The sequence below is a fragment of the Megascapheus bottae genome, chromosome 20, assembly GCF_031878675.1.
Source record: "Megascapheus bottae isolate mThoBot1 chromosome 20, mThoBot2.hap1, whole genome shotgun sequence".
NCBI classification, from domain to species: Eukaryota; Metazoa; Chordata; class Mammalia; order Rodentia; family Geomyidae; genus Megascapheus; species Megascapheus bottae.
This window is the reverse complement of record NC_143528.1, coordinates 41,110,930-41,133,695: the sequence shown is the minus strand read 5'-3', so window position 1 is coordinate 41,133,695 and position 22,766 is coordinate 41,110,930. Positions and strand designations below refer to the sequence as shown.

Below are 22,766 nucleotides of genomic sequence, written 5' to 3'. Positions count from 1 at the left end.
CTGTGAACAGGAAGAATGTATTCTGGTAGCTGTTCTCTATGTCATTGCATGCCTCCATTAGAAACAAGGACATGAGCAGTTTGGGTATAGGTGTGAAATCTCCTTCTTTCATCCCCAACTACAATAGACCTATGAAAACAGGACCCTCCCAGAACTTGAAGGTTTTATTTCTGGATTGTTTATCTTGGGATTTTTTTTCAACATTAATAGAATCAGTTAACATTTACCTTCACCTTTGTTTCTAAAAACAAGTGCGTTGTGGCAAGGACTTTACAATACTATATAGGTGTGGTTTGCCCACTGTTAATCATTTCGTATTAAAAGAAACAAAGTCTCAAAGACAAAGACGCTTGGTAAAGTTAATATTAAAATGCCTTGGCCAGTGTTTCTCCACACAGGGGTCTTGTTCTGGTTTTGTTTTGTTTCATGGATGAAGCTGCATGATGAACTTTTGAGACAGTTGGGATGGTTAGGGGCAGCTGTCTTTCAGGAGCAACAAAACCTAGACAGTTACTTTTAGTTACAAGTTGAGGATTCTCCTCTCAGTGGCTCTCTGAACATGATGGTTTCACCATTGTGAAAAACCGCACTTATAATCAATAGTAATTAGTAATTATGACTAATAGGTATGATTTTTGTTGCTAGAGAGCATACAGTTAAGAGTTACAAATATTTGTATTACCTGTTTTTATCCTGTAATTTATTTATTTCACTGGTCTGGTCCAGAATCTGTTTTTCTAATTTGTTGGTAGAAAGGGAATGTTCCAGAAGCTGAAGCTCAAGTCTTGTCGTCTGATTTAGGACCTAAGTGGAATAATGAGTTATCATTTGAAAATAGTAATTTCATAACTACCTTTTAATTCAGTTATCCAAGTTATCAGCAAACATCATGTTATTTGTTAGTCCAGTTCTTCTATTTTGGCACATGGCATACTTTTCATGTTCTAAAGAGGCCTGGATCCTGACTTCTATCCAGTGTGTTGTAGTCATTTGTCACGTTTTTACTTTAGAAGCCCTTAACAGCTCTGGACCGAGGCATTGGTGTCAGGTAATATAATACTATTTTTTTCTCTTCTATGTTATTTCATGCAGCAAGACAAGAGAGTATAAATGATCATATTTCAGAAATCAAAATCTTTTTTTTAAAAAAAGTTGTTTTCCTCCCACAGAATGTTCTCATGCTTCTCGTTTGTCAGTAGACAAAGTAATGAGAAGTCACATGCTTCCATTATTCAGAACTATAGCTCATACTTAGCCTGGCATCCCCTCGTGTGGGTCCACTGGGTGAGCCTTTTATTTCCTTTTTGTCATTTTTTCCTTTTCCAATTTAAAACATCTCCTCAACCAATTAGGAAACAATAAAGTCCCAATATCAAGTGGAAGGCCAGCTCTGCGGTGCAGGCCCCTCGGCCGGGTGACATGTGGAGGGCTGCTTTCCTGTTGTGTGCAGGCGGCTCTAAAGACAGGCTGTGCAGCAGCTGGCCACCTTCCAGCAGGAAGAATGATGATTCACATCCTCTGTCATGGCTTTGCAGGGTGTGACATCACCTGAAAATGCACGTCGGGACTCTTGCCAGAGAGCAGAGTCCTTGAAGAGTCATTGCTTACTGGGAACCTGTCCTTCTCCAAGCCCCAGCCTGACCCCAGCTGGCAGAGGGTACACCTTGAAAACTGCCAAGCCCTGGGCTTCTGACACTCGCACCCACAATTTGGGCTACATCTTTGGCACATTCTATGCCGGCGTTTGCGAAAGAGCCAGGAAATCACATCTCCTATTTAATTCATAAGCCTTATAAAATAATTGCAATCTGGGGGAGAGGGACCAAGAAGGAAGCCACAGAGACCCTGCCTCTCCTAGGAGGAAAGGCAGGGCTGCCACAGCTGCACCCCCCCCCCCCCAGTCAGCAGCGCCAGTTTATATCTCTCACTCTGATGGGCTGGAAGAATTTAGGCAGAACTTTTCTTGTTCTGTTGCTTACTTGGGCCTCCACGTCCGTTAGTTTCCGTGTTTGCTCCGCTGTTTGGTTCAGCAGGTTTGTCCCTATCTCTATCATGACAGCTGTCTGGTTCTGCACGGCATTCTGCTGGACCTCCACCATTTCCTTCTTCATGTTGTCCTGGATGTAGTTCTCAAGCTAAAACAGAGCAAGCGTGAGAAAGATGGGTATTAGTCAAGCCCTCCCAAACCCTACCCTCCTGCCTGCCATCCTCCCCTTCCTTCAAGAAAACCAGTTGAGGACAGAGGCCTGCCCTGTGAGGATGTGCAGTGGATGTGCAGGGTGGGATTCTCTGGGGCAGTTCATTCGTCGGGCCTCATGACTGGCCCGGGTGTGGTGAGAAGAGTAGAACTGGACTCTGGGTTTACTGCGGAGTCAGGTCTCTGCTCTCTGCCTGAGCCTCGCTCCACACCGTGGTCCTGAGAGCAGTGGCTCTACAGCCGCAGAGCAAACCCCATGAGAATGAACCATGGCAGGTACTCCAGCAGCAGTCATTTACCAACGCTTGTCCTCGAAGCCTTTACCATTACATTTATTTTAAAGGAACACTAACAATCCAACATGCATTTCTCCTGTGGGCCCTGTTCTGAGACTCCAGTACCTTTGGCACCGTCTTCCACACCTTGCCCAGCCTACTTAGTGTGTGTGAACTTCTCTATTAATTGCCTATTTCCTCCAACCTTTCAAGAAATGGTAACTTTTATTATTGAAATTCACTGTCCAAAAGAATTTCCCATAGCCACCCCCTTTCACCAGCATGGAAATGAAGGGATTTATGCGGTTAAAGTTCTGGCCAGGCCGCCGACGCATGAGCGCCTCAGTTAGTTACTCCTAATGCCCAGCAAAGGCAACATGCACAGATTGGTTCTGGGAAGTGGCGTGAACTAGAGTGGCGTGTGGCATGGAAGCATGTACTAGAGCTGTCGATCCCTCTAGGTCTGCACTTGGGAAATCGTCCTGTACAAACTATCACAAATAAAATCTTGACCTTTTTTATTTCAGTGTTTCAGAACAGAATTTAAAAAGGTCTGTCTTTCCTCGCCATAAGGCAACAACCTGGAGGGAAAATGAGGCCTATCAGGCCTCTCCACCTCTTCCAGCCCCCAGGTCAGTGTGGACACAACTCCCAAGACACAAGACAAGACTCTTGATGATTTGAATGTCTTAATGTGAGTTCTAAGTTAAAATTAGACTTAGACTCTTTAAAAGACAGGCAGGCCGGGTCTACTTTAGATTGCCTTATCTTCTTTTTAGCTTGAACACAATAGAATACCTTTTTTAAATGACCACTAGCTGGCTGCTCAGAATGATTCCATGTGTGCGCACACACGTGTGTGCAGGGATATGTCTGCAAGTAGATCTTGGACTGTTGCAACTTACAATATGTATTTACAGGCAGGTGTCACGTGTACAGTGCATTTATATATAGTTTGTATACAATTATACGCAATTTTAAAGGCATGCATCATTTATTTTGTATTAGCACTATTGGTTGTACAAAGGGTGTTTCATTGTAGGATGTCTATGTACATATGTAGTACATTTTGGGCAGAGACACATCACTCTTCCTGCATGTATGTTTAAATAAAGTAAATGCCATAGGATACCAATCTTACTGGTTAAAACACGCAGATCATTATTTTCTCTACGGGAGAAAAAGATTTGTGTTCTTACACTTGAAGTCAAAAGCAACATTCTGAGAGAACATGTGTATGACCTGCCCATTGCTTACTCTTGAACAAATAAAGAGACATTTGTTCTTCAGAAGCAATGACAGCAATGCCAGCCTCGTGGACAGGGCTTAATGGTTAAGGATTCATAGCTGTGCCTCAGCCACTCTGTAGATCTTATAGATCTTATAGACCTCTAGGTGTCCTAACTGAGAACTGGATTTTTTAAGTGAAGTGCTAGTACACCAGAGGTCACATCACAAAACTAGCTTGCGCTTATCTTCCTGTGGGTTTCACTGTTTCTTAGTGAAGGACTTGCCTCTCCCCTCTCGGCCCAGTCTTTTATGTATCTAAAGATGGAATCTGACCTGCCTTATTCCCCAGGTCATGCAAGACCCAGATGCTCCTGAACAGCTGGACCACATGCCTGTCTGCAGCCTAGGCCTGGCTAAGAGTCCCATCACCCCAAGTGGGTCATTCCACCCTGGACCCAACCCAAAGTGACTGGCCCTAGCCCCTGAGTTTGACTTTACTACAGCCTGAGTTTTACTCCTGTTTCCTTGTTAAGACCCATATAAGCCAGCCCCTCAAATCCAGCCAGACACACACCTCTGTTCCTGGGAGCTGGTTGTATTTTTGCTGTTACCCCTCAATTAACTGTCTTCAGTGTGGGAAATCGAGTCTGGCCTGTGTCCCTTTTTCCTTCTCCTCCATTTTCCTGACACTTAGCCTCAGGCATACCATGTGACACACAGTTGAGGGAAACCTAGAACAAATAACTGCCACTTTCATCTCCTTACAACATGACTAAAGAATTTGTTTTGTTTTGTTTTCCTCCAAAAGTTAATTCTTAGAAATAGAATATGAGTGTCCCTGACATAATGCGGCAATGAACATCTTTATTTAAAGCCTTTTAGTCTTTCCATCAGTTGCTACATCTCAGGAATATAATTGAGAAGGGAAGTCCCTTTATCTAATCTGTACTGATGGGTGAAGACTGGAGTTTCTCTGTCTCTGGACAGAGGTGGGTGAATGGTCCTTCACTAGTTTGTTGTGCTCTGTGTCTCTCTCACTTTTACTGTCTGTGATTGCCACCAGAAGCACAGAATCTGCCCCTTGTAGCATTCTCTGTGCGTGGAGTTGTCCTCCCCCAGCTGCATCTCTCTGTCTTCCTTGGTATGCATTTCCCATCCTGCCCATCTGCACTTTGCTGCTCTTGTCAAACATCTCCAGGGCTAGGAGTTTGGCCTAGTGGTAGAGTGCTTGCCTAGCATGCATGAAGACCCAGGTTCCATTCCTCAGTACTACATACACAGAAAAAGCCAGAAGTGGTGCTGGCTCATGTGGTAGAGCTCTAACCTTGGGAATGTCCAAGGACAGTGCTCAGGCTGTGAGATCATGCCCCAGGACTGGGAAAAAAAATCTCCAAGACACTGGAACCTCTCCCTCAGGAGAGTCACGTGCCTTTGCCCAAGTTCAGGGTCCTAAGGAATGGCTGATGTCACCTTCATTTCTGCAGGTGATTGCAAAGTAGTTGAGAGTTGTGTGGGGGCATTCAACTTCTACACAGGGTCCCACACTAGTGCGAGAAGACACGTTCAGTGGGTCTTGAGCCATTGCTTCACTCAGAACCGTGTTCTGTTTGAGGGCTCTACCAGTTGTTGTTCTGTAGACTGGTGCTCAAGGGTTTGATTTACTCAAAAAAAAAAAAAGAATCTGCACTCCTAACAGGACCTTAAAATTTGGCAACACCAGGAAGCTCAAGCAATCAGAATGAAATATCTTAGCACAACACATCGAGAGAGACTAAGGGAAAAAAGGTTCTGGAGTTTCCTATCGCTCCCCCAACACTTTGAATGATCAGCCTTGACAGGAAAATAACTCCATTAGTGAGAGAACTCTGGCAGGTTGGTCACATGCTAAATTGCTCCCCAGTTGTCTTTCTCGCCATGATTCTCCTTCCTTATTTTTATACTAAAATAAAAGTCAGCTTGCAGTCAGCTGTGCTCAAGGAAAACATAGATAGTATGCAAAAACTCGGCAGCTTAGGGTGCTGGTGATGTTGCTATCAGCAGATGCTGGTGGAGCAGTTACGTCATTTCCATTTAAACAGTGCCAAGTCCTCATGTCCTTTTCACTTGCTAGTTTTTGTCCATTGGAGGCGCCTAATTTTCCTGGAAAAGTAGCAAATAATTGGAGGTTTCCTTAGAAACCTATATCACTGTCTCATCTAAATTTATAGATAAGATATTCAATCTGCCCCCTCTCTCTGTCTCACACACACACACACACACACACACACACACACAGACAGACACACACACACACACACAGACACACACACACACACACACACACACACACACACACACACACAGAGGATCCTTTCTTCCCACCTGATTCCCACCGTCCTCTGTAAAGTAGATCCTCTTGCAGCCCTGCCTTTGCTCTCACTGTTCCACCTTCAGTTACATTGATCCATCAGTGCCTCAATAATTATTCCCTGCACCTTTGTCTGTCGGCTCCAGTCTAGACTCTTTCCGTTGGAAACTTACAAAGAATGGCATTGTATTACCTCCTTGGCCTCTGTATCAGTCTTTTGCACTGCTGTAACAAAATTCCTGAGACTAGGTACTTTTGGGGCAAAAAGTTTTCTATGAAGTGTGGCGCAATCCCAGCTATAATGCCAGTGGCTTAAGTGTGGGCATAGGATCAGAGGTCAGCATGAGCCCGAGGAAGTCCAAACAAGCGGGGCCCGGGGTACACCGTGTAATCTCAGCAACTCTGGAGATGGAATAGGAAAATGGAGATCCGAGGCCAGCCTGGGCAAAGCACAAGACTTTCAAAAACAACAAAAAGGAGAAGGAAAGCATGGCTAGAGCGGTACAGCACCTGCCTAGCAAGGAAGAGACCCTGAGTTCAAGACCTAGTTCCACCAAAAAGAAAGAGTAAAACTAGCTTGTAGAATAGGAGTTGGAATTCTGAACAGCTCCCTGCCATGTTCAGTGTGGGCCGCCTGGCTGCCTGGCGACACGGCTGCTCCCCCAGTGGTAGAAGTGGGGTGGAATGAGCCGCCCTTGCTCTCTTAAAGCAATCCTTTTTTGAGTCTTGACTCCCACTCGCCTTCACTCCCTAAATGGCCATGCTGAGACCAGACTTCCAGATCACAGAGCCACGGGGGACACGCCATCTGCCTGACCCGCCCAGCCTGCCCGAGGCCTCCTCTCCTGACGGGCTGTTGTGTGTGGCCAATGACGTACCACGTCCATTCTGTATTGTTTTCATTTCCTAACCCCGCAGCTTCCAAGCTGACATTCTAGCCCCATTCTGCATACGTACCCTAGGAACAACAGGCAGAAACATGTTCTCCTGTAATTAGTGTGAACGCCGAAGTTGGAGGTTCTGAAGTCCGAGGTCTTGTTTGGAAGGCTTTTGACCTAATGTTCTTGGTCCTCTGTCTTGAGGAAACTCTGAGACATCATTTGAGGCTCTTAGACAAAAATGTCAAAATGAGGCTTTCCTCCTCCTCCCCCTCCTCCTCCCCCTCCTCCTCCCTCTCCCTCCTCCTCCTCCTCACAGAGCTGTTGGGTGTTTAAATCTTGATTCTGCTGCCCTAGGGGCTATGTTGTCAGTTGTTGGTGCTGAGAGGGAAACATCTGGGCCAGGACTTTCCTGGACTCCTAGGAGCCCCACCGGGGCTTTGCTGCTGGTCAGGTCACATTCTGACGCCCTTGGGCGGGTCAAGCAAGCCTTCCCATCTGCTCCATGTGTGTGGATCCCACCTTGAATCTCATACCCAGAGATACTCAGCATACAGCCACCCGCCTCATCCCCCGATGACTGGCCAGGGTCCTCCTTCCTGCCTGCCTGCCTTCTTTTTTATCTGTTTTCTTTCCTTCTTTCCTTCCTTCTTTCTTTTTTTTTCTTTTTTTCTTTCCTTCCTTCCTTTCTTTTTTCCTTCCTTCCTTTCTTTCTTCCTTCCTTTCCTTCTTTCCTTCCTTCTTTCTTTTTTTTTCTTTTTTCTTTCCTTCCTTCCTTTCTTTCTTTCTTTCTTTCTTTCTTTTTTTCTTTCTTTCTTTCTTTCCTTTTTGCACATTCATTGTAAGGTGATCTAGAAAGTCCTGAAGGAGGAGGAAAGCTAGTTCTCTTGCTCTCTTCTCTGTAAGCACAGAACCCCCACCTTGCACAGGCTCATCCAAGAACTTCTAGTTTGCGCTCTTTACTTTTTGTCTGTGAATACTTGAGTGACTCGCTCTTCTCTGATGCTGGGCCTGGAAGCCAGCCTCTTCCCCAGTGTCACACTCAGTGCCCTCCTGGGTAGCTCTGAAATGACCAGGTGGCGGAATCTCTGCCGGCAGCAGCGCCCTTCCTAAGACATAGCAACCATGTGTGGTGGTGATGCGCCCAGCCCCGCCAGCTCCACGCTCGTCCCACCAGGACCACATTCCTCCTGTGGCGTGGTCCGGGTGCCTTTACTATGCCCACACCTCTCTTCTGAGCCCCTTTCCCAGTGCTTCAAGTCTAGGAAGGAACACTCCAGTCACCCCCGCCCCTGGCATTGTGACTGCTCCTCATCAGACATGGACGCTGCAAGGGTCTGCAGGGTACCCGAGTTCCTCTAGAGGGGTCCTGGCTGCTGTGTTCATTCAAATGCCTGTAGTGCTCAGGCTCACAGACACTTACAGGACGTCTGCTTCTTACACAGACACCTGCCTGCCAAGGAACTCAAGATAAAAATTGAGGCCAACCTTGTAAGGAGCTCGGCAAGGACAGGGAGAGTGTCTCCATAGCAGAAATGCCTTCGGCATGTATCCATTTTTATCTCAGTGGATTCTCACATTCCTCGCATGGGTTTCCCCAGGAGCAGAGCCTGAGACCAGGCAGGCATGCAGGAAGTTTATTTAGGAAGTGGTCCCAGAGAATGGCGGGGAAGGGGGGCGGGGAGGCAGCAGAGATGGCCAGTTCAAACGCGCAGCTTCCGTGGCCACCACTGGGGTGCTGGTAAGAAATGCACTGCACCTTCCAGGAAGCCCTTCGGGGAGCTGGGACCTGTCACCTGGGTGGGCAGGGAGCGAGCCTGCCCTGCGGTGGGCTGGGTGGCCTTGCCAGGCTGTGGAGGGTCCCATGTGCAGTTCTGGAGCCCCAGGCGGGCAGGCAGGGTGGGGCTGAGGGCAGGCTCCCAGCCAGGCCTGTCTCTGGGAATGGCACAAAGGGTTTGAAGAGGTCACAAGAGGCATTCCCTCGGACAGCAGGGTGGCACGATTAGGCCTCGCTAGGAAGGGAAAGCCAAGGCCAGGCAAACAAGCACCCCCTCCGGTCTTGCGGGCAGTGACCGAGGACTGGCTGGCTGTTGGGAGCCAGGTCAAGAGGGACCCTTTGATTATATTCCCAGGCAGCAATTTGTGCAGTGTGTGGGAGAGCAGAGCTATGTGGAGAGCAAGTGTTCTGAACACGAGGGTGTTCCTGGCAGATGGCAGAGAACGTGGCGGGAGATGAGACATGCAGGTCCAAGTCACCACAAGTGGAGGACAAGACACAGGAGCCTCTACTGTAATAACGACAGCAATCGTGAAGGCTCCGACCCCCACCCCCGCAGCCCCCCCACACCCCAGATGGGCCAGGCACACCTCCATCCTCACTTCAGACTACACGCAGCTCCTACAGAGGCTGGTGGAGATGGCAGAGCCAGAGGTTCAAACTGTGCCAGGTCACAAGCAATTATAAAGAACAGCAATTGAAATGCAACTCTGAAAATGTGATTGATGAATTTAGGCTACAATGTGCCAATCGATACACTTTTCTTCATTTAAGGCTCACTGAGAAAAAAATAATAATAATATGTGACAATGTCCTACCATCTTTCTCTGCGAGATAAAATCACTGACACAATGCGATCTGTGGGTGTGCGTTCGGAGCCAGCCCCAGGTATGAGGTCTGCACGTGTCTGCGTGCTGTAGGCCACATCCTTCTCAGTGCTCAGAGGATCTGAGGATCCCGGGGAGCTGGGGGAGCAAGGCCAAAATCTGGGCAGATCTCTGTACTGGGGATCATCACTGAAGCAGAATGTGCTCTCTCCCTCTCCCTCTCCCTCTTTCTTTCTGTCAGTCTCTTTCACTCGTTCCCTCGATCATACTAGGCTTTGGGTTCAGGGACTCCGGCTTGCTAGGCTGGGGCTACACCCACCATGCTACGCTCCTCCAACTTCTTCAGGCTTCTCGTGCCAACTGCATGAGAAGATGGCACAGATGGGCAGCGTTGTGTCTGTCTTTCTTGCAGATTTTCTGTCTGGGCTCGCCTGGAACTGCGGTCCTCCCAGTCTCAGCCGCCTAGCATGCTCGGCCGTGGCAGGCTTGCTCCGCCGTGCCCCAGCGTGAGGAGTCTCACACGTGTTCTGCCTGGGCTGGCCTTGAGCTCTGATCTTCCTGTTCTCTGCCTCCCAAGGAGCTAGGGTTACAAGCACCATTTTTGACTGCTACCCTAACCAGGATTCCCATGTCACATGTCACAGCCACTTTCCGGTGCCTGAGGAAAGGAAATGACAGCATCGTCTCTAGAGGGTACTGTGCAGCCACGCTAGTTGTCCATCCCTCCTCAGCTGCAGGACCTGGCTTCTCTTCTGAGGAGTGGCCCTGGGCATGAGATGACCGTGCTGCTAGCTGCCAGAGACCCAGCTAAGCCCTGGGCGTCCGGACCTCCCTTCAGGTGCAAAGAATTCCAATGGGAGAGTTTTTGAGGAGACACTGGCAGCTGCGGAAAGCTGCTGGGTTCGTCTGCACGTGGCCACAAAGTACAGGTGTGATCTTCTGTATCTTTTGCACTGCTGCCCCACCCCAAACCACGGGCCCATGCCAATGTGTTCTCATCGAGTGGCCATTTCAGACACCCTCCCCTCTGCTTCACCCTCGAGTCGACCACCTGGGCACAGATGGGTGGGAGGGCACACTGCCTGCGATTTGAGGCTCCTATCTAGACAATAAAGCACCCCAAACCTGGTGAGCATTTCTTCAGTGTGAGACCAGGAAACGGTGAGACGAGGAGTGTACGCTTTTCATTTTGACTGTCAGGCTTTCAAACCTATAACTGCAGCTTTTCTATTTTTAACTTAATGACTATTATAAGCTACATTTCACGCTTTTCTGAACTATTTGGGAGAGAAAAGTCCGCCTCTTCTTTTTGATTAGATTATCTCTCCTTTAACCTCTGATTCAATTCCCATTTTCCCAAGTGTTTAAAACTACAAGTTTTCTCATATTTCCGTATTTATTTACAGAGTTCCCGTCCCCTTGTGTGCACATACTTCACAGAATTGTACATCTGCCTGGGTTTTGCAGAAGCTAAAAGTCCCCAATCTTTTTATAACTCACATTAGAAGCACAAATTGTTTGCTTAGCAAGGTTCTGTTTGCACATTAATCTTTCTTCTTTTTCTCTCGTTCCTGTACTGGGATACAGCTCAGGGCCTCCTGCTAGGCAAGCGGGAAACACTTGAGGCAGGCCCAGATTCTACCTCACCCCACCTCTTCTTTTCTGTTTTTGAGACAGAGTTTTGCTACCTTTGTTCAGGCTGTTCTCCAACTCACAGCCTTCCTCCTGTCCTCTGCCTCTGCTTCCTAAGTATGTGGTATTACAGGCATATGCCATATACCCATCTATCTGCACATTAATCTGTAAAGCTGTTACATATTTTAAACATTTTAGTAAACTTAGTTTCAACGTGACTATCAGTAAGATTTTCATAAAATAAGCAAGGCAGTAGTCAACACCCAAATTAAATGCCAAGGCATGAGACATTATTCCTTTTTTTCTGGTCATTATAACTTACCTCCATTGGTCTGAAGTTAACACACATACCTCAGTGTGTTTACCATTTTCCATTTAAAATGTTGATAAAGTGAAGCACCATTTGTCCTCCACTTTGAAAGGGCGTCATAGGCAAACTCTTAAGCATGTTCTCCTGTGTCTGTGGCTTTCTATATGTCGAGCAAGAATGTTCTGCAGACTACATACACTGTGTTGTGTGAAGGGTCCTATTTGATTCCATTGAGAAGAAAGGCTTGACTGGGGATTGCAAATCATGGAGCATCTAATTATGTCTTCCAAGGCCTCCCGCCCCCAGTAAGCAAGCATCATACCACAAAATACAAGTTATGCTAAACTTCTCATTACAGAATGCCTGCTCTAGGGGTGATGCATTGATCAAATTTCGTGCAGTCGGATCTGGGTCACTTTCTAACCGCTGCTGCAGGAGTAGATACACAACATTCAGCCATCCAATGAAAGTCCACTCCCCCGAATGGAGTTAAATACAGACTGTTTTGCTTCTGCTGCATAGTTACTTATTCCAAAGGAATCCTTGCATTAGATTTCACACTGAGAGAGGATTCATGTGAGACGCAGCTGTGCAGCCGTGCAGCTGTGGCATGCTGAGCCACACTTTGCCACGATAGATCCTTGCATGTTGCTCATTTGCCACATGTAATAGCTACCCAGCTGCCCGCCTCATGAGGAGCTGAAATGTGCTTTGTGGTCTGTGACGAGACTCCAGATGACACTTGCTCGCTCACCTTCTCTCATTATGGCCTTTCCACAGTGTCTTTCCCCACCATGGGATCAGATCCTTCTTTTGGTAAGTGTGTTGCTTCATGGAGACTGACAGGTCAGGCCAATACTCTATAGCTCAATTTGCAAAAATAATGGTTGTTGACTTAAAGACAGCTGCCAACACCAGGAGAAGCAGAGGAGGCCCAAGGAAAAGTCATCTGTACACAATCACCTTGACCTAAAGTCAGGGGGGCCAAATCTGCTGTTGCTATTGGGGGACTACGGATGCCTCCCATCTTGTTGGAGACAGTAGGAAAGCTACAGGGCTAAAGAGTTCACTATCTTGGACTTAGTGCCAGGTACTAAGTGAGGTTACGTTTCAAAAGCCTATCAAGCCAGACTCTAGTGGCTCAGGCTTGAAATCCTAGCTACTCAGGAAGCTGAGATCTGAGGATCCCAGTTCAAAGCCAACTACATATCTCCAATTAACCAACAAAAAAGCCAGAAGTAGTAGAGTGCTCAGGGACAAAGCTCAGGCCGAGTTCAAGCCCCAGAATCGGTATCTACATACACACACACACACACACACACACACACACACACACACACACACACACCTTATCAAGCCATCAACTTCATCAACTCAAGATCAGGATGCTTGGTCTATCTCCTGTGCCTTACGGAAACATGCTTTAAAGGACAAGGTAGTTAAAATCGAAATTTTACTGGGAAACTGTGACCACAGCTCCAGTGGTGATGGCATGTGTCCCTCTCTGGGCCTTTCTTCAGGGCCTAAGGAGTGTCTGAGAGCCAACTGGAGAGACCTGGGGACATTACACCACTCCCGCTGCCCAAAGAGGGTTAAACGTGGCCGGTTAGGTAAATTAGTAAGTCAACATTCCGATACACGAATTTTCTCGCCTCAAGCGTAACAGGCATGTGCTATGGGGAGGCCCAAGAAAGGATTCCCACAGTTCCCATTAGTCCAAAACAAACAGCTCTGTGAGTCACGTGTTGCATCTGGGTGAAGCCTCAGGAGAGGAGCCAGTGCTCTGGGCGGGCGTCCTGTGTCACACCCACTATAATGAGCCCACAAGGGCTCTGAGAAAAGTGCAGCGAATGAGTGGGTTTAATTGTTTACCAAGTTCCTCTAGTGCAAGCTCTCCTCTTTTTTGGTGGTCTTTGCTGCTGTTGCTGTGTTAGTCCCAGAACCTGAACCTGGGCCCTGGGAGCTGTTACTGAGCATTTCTGCTCAAGACTACCACTTGACCAACTGAGCCTCATCTCCACTTCTGGCTTTTTGGAGATAAAAGTCCCCAGACATTCATTCCTACCTGTCCTGCCTTTGAATTGCCATCCTCAGGTCCCAGCCTCTTGCGTGGCTAGGATTACAGGTGTGAGCCCAGGCCCTGGCTGAAACCATTTCATTCATGCTGGGAAGATATGTTTGTGGTCATGGAAGCTGGTGCAGATGTGTCATTGGAGCACAGATGTGAATTAACCATAAGCTGCATCTCGTTTCTCATCATTCCGCTGGGTTAAAATTAAATGGAACAAATTGGTTCTCAAACAGTGTGCCTGGGCCCTGGAGGCCTCACAGCATGGCTGACAGCCCAGGGAGAACAGGCTGCTCAGAGCAGTGACACTGCCCCATGTCCCCTTCGCAAGGCTGGGTTTTAGGTGACTGCTGTGGAAAATCACAAGCAGTGCAGGAAAGCCAGGAGGTTAAAACAGTGCTGGGAGGAATGCATCTGATCTGGTGGCAGAATTGGGGAGTGCTGCCTGGGGCATCCAGGTTCACAGATCGCTGTGGCTACTCAAGAAACAAACCTTGTGGGACCAGGAGTGTGGCCTAGTGGTAGGTGCTCACCTAGCATGCATGAAGACCTCGGTTCCATTCCTTGGTACCACATGCACATACAAAAAGCCGGAAGTGGAGCTGTGGCACAAGTGGTAGGGCTCTAGCCTTGAGAAAGCCGAAGGACAGTGCTCAGGCCCTGAGCTCAAGCCCCAACACCTTAAAAAGAAAAGAGAGAGAGAGAGAGAGAAAGAGAGAGAGAGAGAGAGAGAGAGAGAGAGAGAGAGAGAGGGAGAGGGAGAGGGAGAGGGAGAGGGAGAGGGAGGGAGAGGGAGAGGGAGAGGGAGAGGGAGGGAGAGTCTACATGATCAGAGCACAAATAATTAAGCTTGTTGAGCCAAATGCATTAATAAATGCAAGCATTAGTTCTTTCTTTTGGCTTAGAAGCACTGTAAAAAGAGTCTTTAGAAAGCATGAAAGTCTGGGGCTGAGCTGTTTGAGAATAGATGGCATAGAACCTTGCCTTTTGGGAAAACGCAAGCAGAGCCCCCTCCCTCTTCCCCTGCCTGCGCTCCACACACTGCCTTCAATTACACCTTCTGTGCTTTTGGAATGCTCATGCATTGTGTAAGACCTCATTAGGGAATACTTCAACATTTACCTGACTTTCGATACCATCATAAAAGCCAGCCATGCTCCCTGCAAGCTTGTTGGCTGGCTCTGTGGCTCATTTAGGCGAATGACCTTTATAAATGAAGGATTTGGCAGACGCGTTCTGTGGGCAGCATGCTGGTGGGTGGCAGGTGGCACACAGGCCAGGCGAGGAGAGCTGAACCCCAGAGTTGCCTACCGCACTGGGGCCTGCCATGAGGGCTGGTTTGCCGTCCGCCATTCTTGCTGGTTCCGAGGTGGGCTGGCTGTGTAACTACAGATAGAGCTGAGCCGCACAGCAGTGTGGGAAGGAGAGCGGCTGGGACTCTCCCAATGCTTGTGGTGAGAAATCCAGAACCAGGATCATTTTCTCAGAATGGGTTTCAGTCCCGAGGTCTGCCCTCCCCCACCCTCACCCCCCGGCTCAGCACACGTGCTGCTCCAGTGGGAGCTAGTGGAAAATTCCTGCATCCCTTCACCCGCCGCAGCGAGTTGTAGAAAGCACGCCATTCAGCACCAACTTTTGCCTCACAGACTTGGATGTTTTAGGCTCAGCGGGACAAGGGCAGATTCATTTTAGAGGCTATTTTTCTGCATATCACTGCAGCGGTGACCATGGCCTCACCCTCATCCCTGCAGAAGGGCTGGCTGGCCTGCTGCTGCCGTTGGGGCTTTGGGGGGACACCTCTTATTCAGGCCACAGTACCCAGCAGCCACCTCACTTGAGGTCCCGGCCTGGCTCACTCGGTGGGAACGAGGGGTGAGTGCAGGCAGACGGCAGTAGCGGTGGTTTTTCTTTGTTAAGGGTATTGGTTGGTTTCGGTCAAAATATGAGTCATCTTTCCTCCAGTTTTGACCTGAAGCTCGCTGTGGTCACTGCTGGAATCTGGTCCTGACTCCTCGAGCCATTTTAGCTTGATCAGTGGCACTGAAGTCCAGAAAGCTTCCCTCTGCTGTAGAAACTGAGTTTCAGGTCGAAGTGGCCCAAGCCAGCCTGCACATCATGACTCTGCATCTCTGTTGGCTCTCCTGGCCTACGCATCCACTCTGGAGCTGGGGCTTCTCCCTGGGATCCAGGTGGTGAGTGCTTCTTTCCACTGGAGGGGTGACAGTTCCTGGGGTGGCTTTTGGAGGCCTCAGTTAGAACTTAAGTGCAGGTTTTGTCTCCGTGGCCTCCCCGCATTCCAGCACTTCCAGGGGGCCCTGTAGACCTATGTGTCTTTTGCCTGAGCTCCTCTGTCACCAGCCTCGTCCGCTCCGCTGCTCACGGGACAAAGCCCATGGCAGCCTGGGAAGTTTCATCCGCATGGTGGCTGAAAGCTCAAGGTCAGGACTCTTGGTGCTCACCGAAGGCTCCGATCTGGAACATGTCAGATGGCGCTAGAGACTGAAAGTGACAGGACAGTGGTGGCCCGACAGAACCGGGACGCCTGCGTGGCTTGGACAGGCCACCATCTTCACGCATCTGCGGTCCTTTATCAACTGTTGGCCTTGAACCTGAGGTCGTGACCTTGGAGGGATTCATTCTTGGGGTTCAGTGCTTATATCCACTAAAGCAACCCACACGTCCCAAGTTCTCCCAGGGCTCCGGGAACAGGCACCAAGGCCAGCCCTCCCCAGCCGCTATGTGTGTCCTGAAGAGGGGCTGCCACCAGGAGGTACATGGACAGCTCCAAGTCCACCCAGCTGTGTGGATCCCAAGATCGCAGGGTGAGGGAGCTGTGCAAGGCCTGGCCAATTAGGATGCTTGATAGGAGGGGACATTAAGAGAAGGCCTGAGTGTCCATCGGGAGGAGGGGCTGTTAGACGCTGAGGCGCACACCCGCGAGTGGAGGAAAGCTCATGTTAATAGAAAGGACAGAGACACCGAAACAGACGGGAAGGAGCGTGTGTGGTCGTGCACACAGAACCTCACCGGTGCGGGGCCGGGCAAACCCAGGGCTCGGCACAGACCCAAAGCCATGCCAGCGTGAGTCTCTGCCCTGCACTCTGCCCCCTCTCTGGAGACCACCCAGTGAGGCACATGACCTCTAGGATCTGGGAAGAGCACACCACTCCCTCCCCCCACACACACACACCAGGAGAAAAGGTGTGTAGACTTGTTGATTGACTCTGCTACACTGTGAGGAGAAGCCTCTGTATTTACCACCGGAGCTGAGGGGTCTTCCCAGAGCTGGGAGGTGAAAGGACACCGTGAAGCCACACCCCTCACACCCTCACGTTAAACATTGTCCGATTTGTGTAGAAAGCAAGGAAGGGTGTGTTGTGTTTATTACTCAGAAGGGAGACATATTTGAAAATGCGGACAGTTAATTATATAACCAAAAGACCAGTGACTCTCTAGGGTTCTCACTGGTCTTTGATTTTCATTTGTCACATTTTTTTATCTCAGTTATCACCTCTTTTAAATACATTTCACTGTGTGTTTCTGTTTTTCACTGGCACCAGTGGCCCATCCCTGAAATCCTAGCTATTCAGGAGGCTGAGAACTAAAGATCACTATTTGAAGCCAGCCTGTGTAGAAAATTATCCTTAATTAACTAGCAAAAAACCAGAAGTGAAGGGATTGCTCAAGTGGTAGCGCATCAGCCTGGAGCAAAAATGGCAAGAGGGAATGTGAGGCCTTGAATTCAAGCATCAGTACTGGCATAAAAAGTGGAAAAGATGACAATTTTCATTTCATCATATTAAACCTAGATAAGTCTTTTTTAAAAAAGCAAAATGGAAACATCTTTCCTGGTGGTTAAAAATTATACAAAATGTGAATTGTAGGTAACTAGCTATGAACAGAATTTTTATTCACTCTAGCAAAGATTTTGCTCCAAAATTTCCCATTTGTTTGGGGAATCTTTTTTTTTTCTTTTTTTTTCTTTTTTTTCTTTTTTTTCTTGCCAGTTCTAGGGCTTGAACTCAGGGCCTGGGCACTGTCCTTGGGCTTTCTCAAGGCTAGAGTCTGCCTCTTGAAACATAGCACCACTTCCATCTTTTTCTGTGTATATGGTACTGAGGAATCGAACCCAGGGCTTCGTGCATGCTAGGCAAGCACTCTATCATTAAACCACACTCCTGGCCCCTGGGGAATCTGGGTTTTTTTGTTGTTGTTGTTGTTGTTTTTCCTCATGGGTCATGGGGCTTGAACACTGGGCCTGGGCATTGTCCCTGAGCTCTTCATCTCAAGGCCACCACCCTACCCTTGAGCCACAGCCTCACTTCTCATTTTCTGGGGATCACAGCAACTCTGAATTGCCCAGGCTGGCTTTGAACCATGATCCTCAGATCTCAGCCTCCTGAGTAGCTAGGATTACAGTCATAAGCCACCATGCCTGGCTCCCAGGGGAATCTTTAAGCTACACTAGGTACTAAGTTTTTGAGATTGTAAAGACTAGATATTCTGATAAAACTCAATATTTCAGTTAGCTTCAGAGTGGTATTATCCTTATCTAATAGATAACTACAAATTGATATCATCTGTTGATTCCGTAAGTCCCTGGAGAAAACCCAGAGACAATCAGAGTGTGCGCCCTTCTCCACCCCTGGCTTTGAGGGGCACTGGCTAGCCCTGTGTACTGCAGAGAAGGCCGTGTGGGCCTGTAGTGTCCAGGCAACACTCATTTCCGCAGATTGGAGCCCTGCTCCAAGGTGCCTGTCTCACTCCAGCTTGATTCCTGGAGCAGCAGTGGCTCTGGTCACTCAGCCATCTTGTATGGTTTTACTGCCTACAAGAAGGAAGCCAACTGGAAAGCCCACCTGCAGTTCTGCATACATGATCGCTTGGAAAAGACAATGTGTGGGGACAGTAAAAGCCAGGGGTCACTGAGGCCTGTCTGAGAGGGACAGGTGGGTAGGCCCCCGAGGACTTCAGGGAAAAGAAAATACTCGGCCAGATGCCAGGATGGCATGCAGACATGGCACTGTCCATCTGTCCAGACCACAGGACAGATGGATATGAACCAGGTACGGCAAAGCCTTGGATGTGGGGTGAACGAACATGGCAAGGTGGGCTCGTGATGTACAGATGCTTCCCTCTGGGATATTGAGGAGGGAAAGGCTGGGTAAGGAGGCAGAGGGACTGACGGAACGTCGACCTTCCTGTCCATTTTGCTATGAATTAATTATATATGTATATATTCATATGCGTGGTGTGTGTGCGTAAGTCAGTCCTACTTAGAAAAAGGACTAAAATGAGTCCGTAACAGCAGTTGCAGCAGTAAACACAGCCAGCTGTCGCTCTGGCCTCACAGTGGTGATATGGTTCAGCACTCAACGAACCCCGACCCCAGGAAAGTCACTTGTCACTTTAAAAGCAGTCCTCCAAGGTTACTCCTCTGGGCTTCTTACTTAAGTATTGTCTATATTTGGAATTTTCCTAATCGAATTGCCTCTGGGATTCTCTCTGTTTTAGCCATGGAACACTTTTCAGTCAACTCCTTGGAGAATGTGAGCACATCCCCCCTTCACTGGAGTCTGGCTAACTTGTTGAGGCTGGTTCAGAACAGAAACAACATCTCTGAGACAGCGCTGATTCCCCCCTTTCCTATTTCCTTCTGACTGGTGGTTTTAGGACCGAGGGGTGTGGGCTGCACCCTAGCTCCCTTTCGACGGGTTTTGGAGCAGAAAGAACAGGAGAGTGCTGAAGTTCGGAGTCGCCCGCCGCCCAGCCTGTCACAGTGGGAGGGTGGTGAGCCTTCGTGAAGAGGACAGCTCATGACACGTTCAGTGGAATGCTGCTGACTGGTGACAGAGAGGTGGACAGATTCTGCTCTGACCCGGACGGCCACACTGAGGCTGCAGGTGTGTGCACAGCTGCACTAGGACAGGAGGGCGCAGTGGCAGGTGGCATCCCCAGACTGGACCCCCTTAGGGGCCAGCAGGGCAGGGCCCGGTGCCTGCCGCGGGGCTGGAAGATGGTGATGGCACCAGTGAGTACCTCGGCACTTTCTTAAACATCCCTCCCAGAGGCGTGGAGGTGGCAAACACTTAGCACCTAGAACCTGCACTCAGGCGAGGGCCTTGTTCACTCCTCAGTGTCCATTGTTAGGAGGCCTCGCCGCAGGATAGGTCAATCCTAGTCCTTTCCCTTACACAGTTGTGTTTTCTGGCTGGGCACCAGTGACTCACACCAGATATCCTAATAACTCAGAGAGCTGAAAGCTGAGGATCAGGGTTCAAAGCCAGCCTGGGCAGAAACGACTGTGAGACTCTTATCTCCAGTCACCAGAAAGGTAAAAGTAGAACTGTGGCTCAAGAATTAAGAATGCTAACCTGGTAGAAAAAAAAAAAAAAACAAACCTCAAGGCCTCAGTAATAGCACCCAGGTCCCGAGTTCAAGCCCCGGTACCAGCATACATACAAACACACCAAAAATATCCAAATTTTGTGAGAAAATATAAAATTAATATATGAAAAATTGATGGATTATGTTTGAATGTACTTTTTTGTTTGGCTTCTTATTGATTTTTTTTTTCGGTTGGTCCTGGAGTTTGAACTGGGCCTGAGTGCCGACCCTGCGCCTTTTTGTGCTCGAGGCCAGCGCTCTACACATGAGCCACCTTTTTCTGAGTAGTTGATTGGAGAGAACAGTCTCACAAACTTTCCTGCCCAGCCTGGCTTCAAACTACAATCCTCAGATCTCAGCCTCCTGAGTAACTAGAATCACAGATTTGATACCCTATAATGCTATAGAAGTAATTCAAAAGTATTTTAGATGGAAGGGTGGTATCCTTAATCTAATGGATATCAGATCAAAGCAGTACAAGAGTGATGACTCAATATTTGGGTACCCAGTGGGCATGTTCTTGGAGATATAACCACAAAGACATAAAAGTCTTTGATGGGCCATATACTCTAGAGACATCATGTTTTATTGCATACATTAATATCTACCTATGACATACAAACCCTCAGCTTAATTTTAATTATGTTCTAAAATCTAAGTGTCAGTGATTGTATATAGAGATTCCCTTCTTGAATACTTTATTAAACATGACATTTGAAATATGATGTGAAAAACAATGTTAATAAATTCTTTAATTAAAAAAGCTATTAAATCATGAACCTTAGAAAAGGATTATAATAAAGAAAACAAGACTGTTGTAGCAAGCAAAAAAAAAAAGAAAGAAAATCTAGGTAGCCTCCACACGTGTAGATGTCTGCAATGGGCCAAATGCTGTTACTCACTGTCCAGGAATTAGAGGCATTCTGTGCTGGACATGGTGCAGGCTTGGGGCCAAGCTGCTCCATCAGGCGTCTATGCTTACTGGCCATTTTGTATTTGCTAATGTATCAGGAGCCAGGAAGACAGGTGGAGAACTGGAGAAGCTATCTGCCTATGAAGACCCTCAGGCCAGAGTCCAGGAGAGAAGATGGGTTCCCAGGGATTCCCATCCCCAGGAACTGAGGTCCCGAGGGCCACACCTTGCCTAGAAATCCCTCCTGGCCCAAACTCTTCCAGTCTCACAGGAGTCTGACTGCATGAGACCATGGCCTGACCCTCCCTCTGGCCTCTCCTTCATGTTCCTTCTTGCTGGGGAGAGAACTGGGTTTCTAATTCTGGATGAACCAAAAAAAAAGTATTTAATGGCCACAAAAAAAAAGTATTTTAGAGACAAGTAAAAAGTTGTTCAATGAGAGAAAGGAGGCTGATTTTTGAAACAAAGCAATTAGGGGGATCCAGAGGAGCCCTGGAGGGAGGGGCCCAGAGTCTTTAATTGGTGCTAGTTGAAAGGCAAAGAGAATGGTTTTATCCGGTGGAAGGAAGAATGCTATAAAAGGATTAAGTCCACTTCTTGGGAGATTTTTAATAGGTTTCACATCTTTTGTCAACTAATACAGGCTGGGATTAGGACATGAAAGAAAGGTAATTTCATGGGGGGGGGGAAATATCTAATTAAAATATTCATCTACAGACTGCCAGCTAGTATATCTGGCCTGAGAGGTGAAGACTTGGTCCTGTCATTGTCCACCCACATTAACATAGTCATTTTACCCCCATCAGCTGAAACTTCTAGAACACTGCTGAGGAGTGGCGCTTACTGCTTTTTCTCCAGCTCCTGGGCTTTCTACTGTTGTCCCTGTACACACCAGTACAGTGGAGATGGCATGGGAATGCCCAGTGGGAGAGCCTGCAGGCGGCGGCTAAAGCCTCACCGTGCACAAGGAAGGCCACACAGCACCCCGGCCTTTCATGCGGTGAAGCGTGAAATTCAGGATTTCACCCTCCACCAGCTTATAGAAAGGAGCTGGGGCTAAGCAGACCGTTTCTAAGGATATCCGTGATGCTTTCTCCTAGTTCTAACAGATTTGCTTTTTCTTTTGAGAACTACAAAACAGAATTTCCTGTCACTACTTGACCCGTGAGGTATTTCCGCATTTTAGCAGTCCGGGCACCATCCTGACATGGAAAGGCAGCCCATGCCACCTACCAGCTTTGATCTCTGAGTGGCCACCAGGTGGCCGATCTGATCTGCCAAGCCACGCGCTGTTCCATGGCCCCAGGCCCTGGCACCCAGGACTGGGGTAAAGCCCGGTTATTCTTTCTCTGGTGATGCATCCGTCCCCCTGAATGGCGTCTGCCCCTCGCTCTTCATGCCCTAAGAATGCCCGGTGTCCACACAGGTCAAGGCTTGGCATTTTCCTCCCTCCACTCATCCAACACCTGGAACACACCCTGCCTACACAAGTGGGGCCCACAGGAATTAGTTTCTTAGCAAATAAATAAATGAACTTTAATGACTCCTGTCTCAAACCCGAGGCACCCAAAAGAGATGGAGGATTCTGTGGTATTCAGTCACTTATGACAATGGCCTAAGAAATAACAGCACTTCTGCACAAATCCATATTCATACACCTCTGAGCCATGCCCTGCAGGCCTGCCCTCCTGCTGACAGAGAAGGGGGCCGCTTGCTTTCCTGTGTTTGTTCTCCATCCCAGGTGCTCCCCAGAGTTCCTGGCTGTTACTGTTCTCTGCTCACTCGTGGGCTTAAAAATATACGTAGGGGTTCCATCTGCCATACCTGTTTAGAGATCTTGGAACAAAAGAGGTGAGATGTGGAAAGAGCTTTATTCATTTAGTATTTGTGGGGTGGGGGGGCTATTGGGCCTTGAACTTAGG

General features: G+C 48.2%; 2 protein-coding genes across 2 annotated transcripts in view; one reads left to right on the top strand and one right to left on the bottom strand.

The window, feature by feature from the left end:
- Positions 1 to 22,766, top strand: part of Mcph1 (microcephalin 1) — a 153,775-nt gene that overhangs the window by 83,831 nt on the left and 47,178 nt on the right. The gene's annotated exons all lie outside the window — the stretch shown is intronic.
- The window catches only part of Angpt2 (angiopoietin 2), a 48,484-nt gene that overhangs the window by 20,786 nt on the left and 4,932 nt on the right, over positions 1 to 22,766 (bottom strand). The window contains exons 2-3 of the mRNA XM_090353703.1: positions 1,980 to 2,135; positions 683 to 804 (exon numbers count right to left, since the gene is read on the bottom strand). Of these exons, the coding sequence (XP_090209829.1) occupies positions 683 to 804; positions 1,980 to 2,135 (278 nt within the window). The remainder of the gene's footprint in view (positions 1 to 682; positions 805 to 1,979; positions 2,136 to 22,766) is intronic.